At 38.2% G+C, this 3,871-nt stretch overlaps 1 protein-coding gene across 1 annotated transcript; it reads right to left on the minus strand.

Annotated features, from left to right (window-relative positions):
- Positions 1–2,326: 2,326 nt before the first annotated feature.
- Positions 2,327–3,364, minus strand: LOC149569752 (uncharacterized). The gene has a single exon (XM_089816997.1). The coding sequence runs from the start codon at positions 3,362–3,364 to the stop codon at positions 2,327–2,329; it is 1,038 nt and encodes a 345-aa protein (XP_089673123.1).
- Positions 3,365–3,871: the final 507 nt, after the last annotated feature.

Here is a 3,871-nt window from a genome sequence, read left to right on the forward strand (position 1 = left end):
CTCATGGCATGCAGTCATAGGCAAAGATTTTATACAAGTCTCCATAGTCATAGGAACAAACTAAAAAGAGGCATCATCCTCTTTCTGTGTACAATTAAAATTTTCATCAAAATAAAATAAGGATGGGCAATCTGAAGTCTCTACCTCAACCTCACGACTCACTATATGTGATGTGGAGATGGGAATCACGTGCGGCTAAAGAGCATCTAGATATTCATCATCTTGTGGGCTTCCAGTTTGTTCTCCTTCAAGATCTTTCCCCTACTTGTGTTCCACTTTAGCTATTTCCTCTTTTTGACATGCATGTTCTTCTTTTTCTCGATCTTACACTTGGGGTTTCTTCTTTATGAGGATGGCACCATAAAAAGATTTCAGCCAGCTTAATTGCTTTGCTACTTCTTTCATAACTTCCCTGATGGGATTATCTTTAAAAGGTGGGATAAAGATGAAGGTTTCAAAGGTATCTCCATCCTTTGCTGGAATCCAATCTTTCAAGATTTCTTCATATATAATGAAGGCTACTAGGTATTCTTCTTCCATAGAGCCGCCAATCTCCTGCATGCAGAGATAACCATAAAACTGAGGAAACAATGTTAGGCAATGATCTATTTTTCCTTTCCCTAGTAGAGTCACCAAAAATCTATTAGTGAAGAGATTGTCCTTCAAGAAAATGCATGCAAATTTGACCCTGAATGCCCAAATGAAAGGACAAATTAGCACCAACAGTTGGATAGGTTATTATTAGATTAATAACCTTCCTCTAAATTTTATTAGGTATAGCTCCTTGTGCATGATTTACAATGAATTAATTATAGGTACTTTTAACTGGAAAGCACGAAAGGATACCAAGCATCTATCCATAAACATAGAGTAGACGCGAAACCTAAGAATTGAAAAGAAAGGAAACAAAATACAATAGACTACACAAAGTTAATTTTTTGTACACTATATCACATAATGTAAATGAATACCTAACCTCTGCTCTCTTGAGAGAATTAAAATCAGAGCTCTGAAAGATGTTTGGAATGTCAACGTAATAAAAAAAACAATGACAACAAACTGTAATTTTAGGAAAAATTGGAAATGAATCAAAGTCCAAATTCAGTGGAAGGAAAAATATATTATCAACAAAGTATAATATTAATTGTAACAGATTTCCACAATCCATAAAATTCTGTATTCGCTTCTGGGTGTGATTGTGTATGTTTTTTTAACATCAACGTTTCAGATCATACTCTATGATCCATCATCAGGATGATAAAGAGAGCTAAGAAACAAAATGATATGTTGCAGACCAAGCAAAGCAATAAGAGGAGAGGGAGAGGTAGGTGGGAGTGACACATAAATCAAGAAAAATAACCCACTGAAGAGAGAGAAAAAATTGGAATAATAAGTTGAAAACTAAAACTAAAGAATTAAAATAACACTAATTAAAAACTAATAAGAGAAGAAAGGGAAACTATCAAAAAGGCACTTAAGGAAAAAACCAAAAAAATGATAAGAAGAATACAAATTAGGCTATATAAATGTATAAACAGAAAGGAAAGACCAAGCAAAGAAGCAAATGGAAGGATAGGGAGAAGGAAGGATAGAATGGAGAAAGACAAAAACAAAAAGAGAGGGACAAGGATTGAAAAAATTAAAATAAAAAATAAAATAAAAATTAAAAATTAAAAATAAAAATTAAAAATGACAATAAATTAATTAATTAAAGGGAAGGAGAGACAAAAAGAGTAGGAAAAGGACCAAAAAAAGAGAAACCAAATATAAATATATATGTACCTTAAAAATAAAAGTCAAAGCCTGCAAAGGAAGCGATGGGGAAAAGGGGAAAAAAGAAGAAGAAAAATTAAAAAATTAAGAAATTAAAAAATTAAAAAAAAGGAATCAAAATAAGGATTAAAGAGGAAGAATAATAAAGAAGGATAAATAAATAACTAAAAAATAAAAGGAAAGAAATGGAAGAAACCCAAAAAAAATAAAGGAGGAACAAAAGGAGAAAGAAAGACAAGAAAGACCAACAAAGCAAGAAAGAGAAAAATGAGAACTGACACAAAAGATTTACAAAATATAAAATAAAAGAACACAACAAACAAGAAGGCTAAAAACTAATAAAGACAAAACCTAGTCTATAAATCAATAGAACCGCCTGAGGGAAAGGAGGGGGTGGGGAAGAACAAGGCCAAGGAAGGAAAGGGGGAGGGAAGAGAGAGAAGGAGATTGGAGGCCGGAGGGAAAGGGGAGGACGAGGGGGTAGGGGGGTGGCAAGAAAGACGCAAGTGCTACAGAGATGAGAGAAGGAAGAGAAAAGAGAAAGAAGGGGGAGTCAACGGGGGGAACGATGGGGTCTGTTGATGGAAGATAACAGAGGGTGCCACGCTTGGCTAAGGGCCCAACCATCATCACGATTGAGGTTGGAAGGGTGGTTGAAAATTTCAATCACTTCCTTCATCTTCCTCTTAAAATAGCTATCCTCTTTAGCGAGGATCTGAGTGTTCTCCAAACAAATGTGATGTTTGGTGGAGGAAGAATGCTCGGCCAGGGCCGATTTGTACACTCTATCATGCTTGATGTCAGCACTATGCTCCCTAATTCTTGTGGAGAACGATCTACCCGTTTCTCCAATGTACAGAGTCCCACAAGAACAAGAAACTTTGTAGACACCCAAATCAGCGAGAGCGTTTCGAGAGTCTTTGAGAGGGGGCACGTGATTCCTGATAGTTGAAAGGGGTTTGAAGGCACAACGAACTCCTTTTTTGAGAAGAATTTTTGAAATTTTATGCGAGATGCTCTCAATGAAAGGAAGGATGACAAAGGGGGTAATGTTGTGCTGGGAAGGGGGGGTTCTTGGGGTGGAGTGAAACAACTTGGCTAGCTTGAAAGCTTTGGAAATATTTTGGTTGGTGTATCCATTGAGCCTGAAGACTTTGCGAAGGTAGGAAAGCTCATCGTCAATGTTGTCCTTGTCACAAATGTGAATGGCCCTGAGAGCCAGGGTTTTGAGCACTCCAACTTTTTGGCGAGGGTGGTGATGGGAAGAAGAATGGAGATACAAATCAGTGTGGGTGGCTTTACGAAACACTTGACGACTTAGCGAGCTGTCCGATTTCCTTGAGAGTAAAACATTGAGAAATGGCAGACGGCCATTCCTCTCCAGCTCCATGGTGAAGGAAATACAGGGTGACACCATGTTAAGATGTGCGTGAAATTCTTCTAATTTTTGGAGACCATGAGGCCAACAAATGTTGGTGTCGTCAACATAGCGTTTCCACCACTTAGGCTTGAAGGGGAAGGAGTGTAAAGCCAAATCTTCGAAGTACTCCATGTAAAGATTGGCAATGATAGGAGAAAGCGGGGAGCCCATAGCTACACCATCGACTTGTTCATAAATAATATCTTGGAAGGTGAAAAAGGTGGATCTTAAACATAACTCCACTAATGTGGCCACGTCTTCATTGACCTTGTGTTTGACAACTTCGATGGAGTTCGAAATGGGGACCTTGGTGAAAAGGGAGACCACATCAAAACTGACCAAAATGTCATCATTTTCTAGTTTGGCATCTTTGATGAAGTCAAAAAAATGGTTGGAGTCTTTGATAAAAGAGTCACACTTACCCACTAAAGGGGAGATCTGCTTCGCAAGGAACGAAGCGAGAGGGTAAGTGGGTGAGCCAATTGTATCAACAATGGGCCTGAGAGGGACGTTGGCTTTGTGGATTTTTGGGACTCCGTATATGCGGGGAGTGACTTCTTTGGAAGGAATGAGAAGTCTCTTGGTGGAATCATCAAAAGAAGAACCATTGATCGCGGCTTTGACTTTTTTGAGGATTTGGGAACACGGGTTGCGGGCTAAGATTTTTTAGCTCGCCGA

This window comes from Cupressus sempervirens, chromosome 3 (assembly GCF_028749045.1).
Source record: "Cupressus sempervirens isolate cs-2001-9-10 chromosome 3, ASM2874904v1, whole genome shotgun sequence".
Classification (NCBI taxonomy): domain Eukaryota; kingdom Viridiplantae; phylum Streptophyta; class Pinopsida; order Cupressales; family Cupressaceae; genus Cupressus; species Cupressus sempervirens.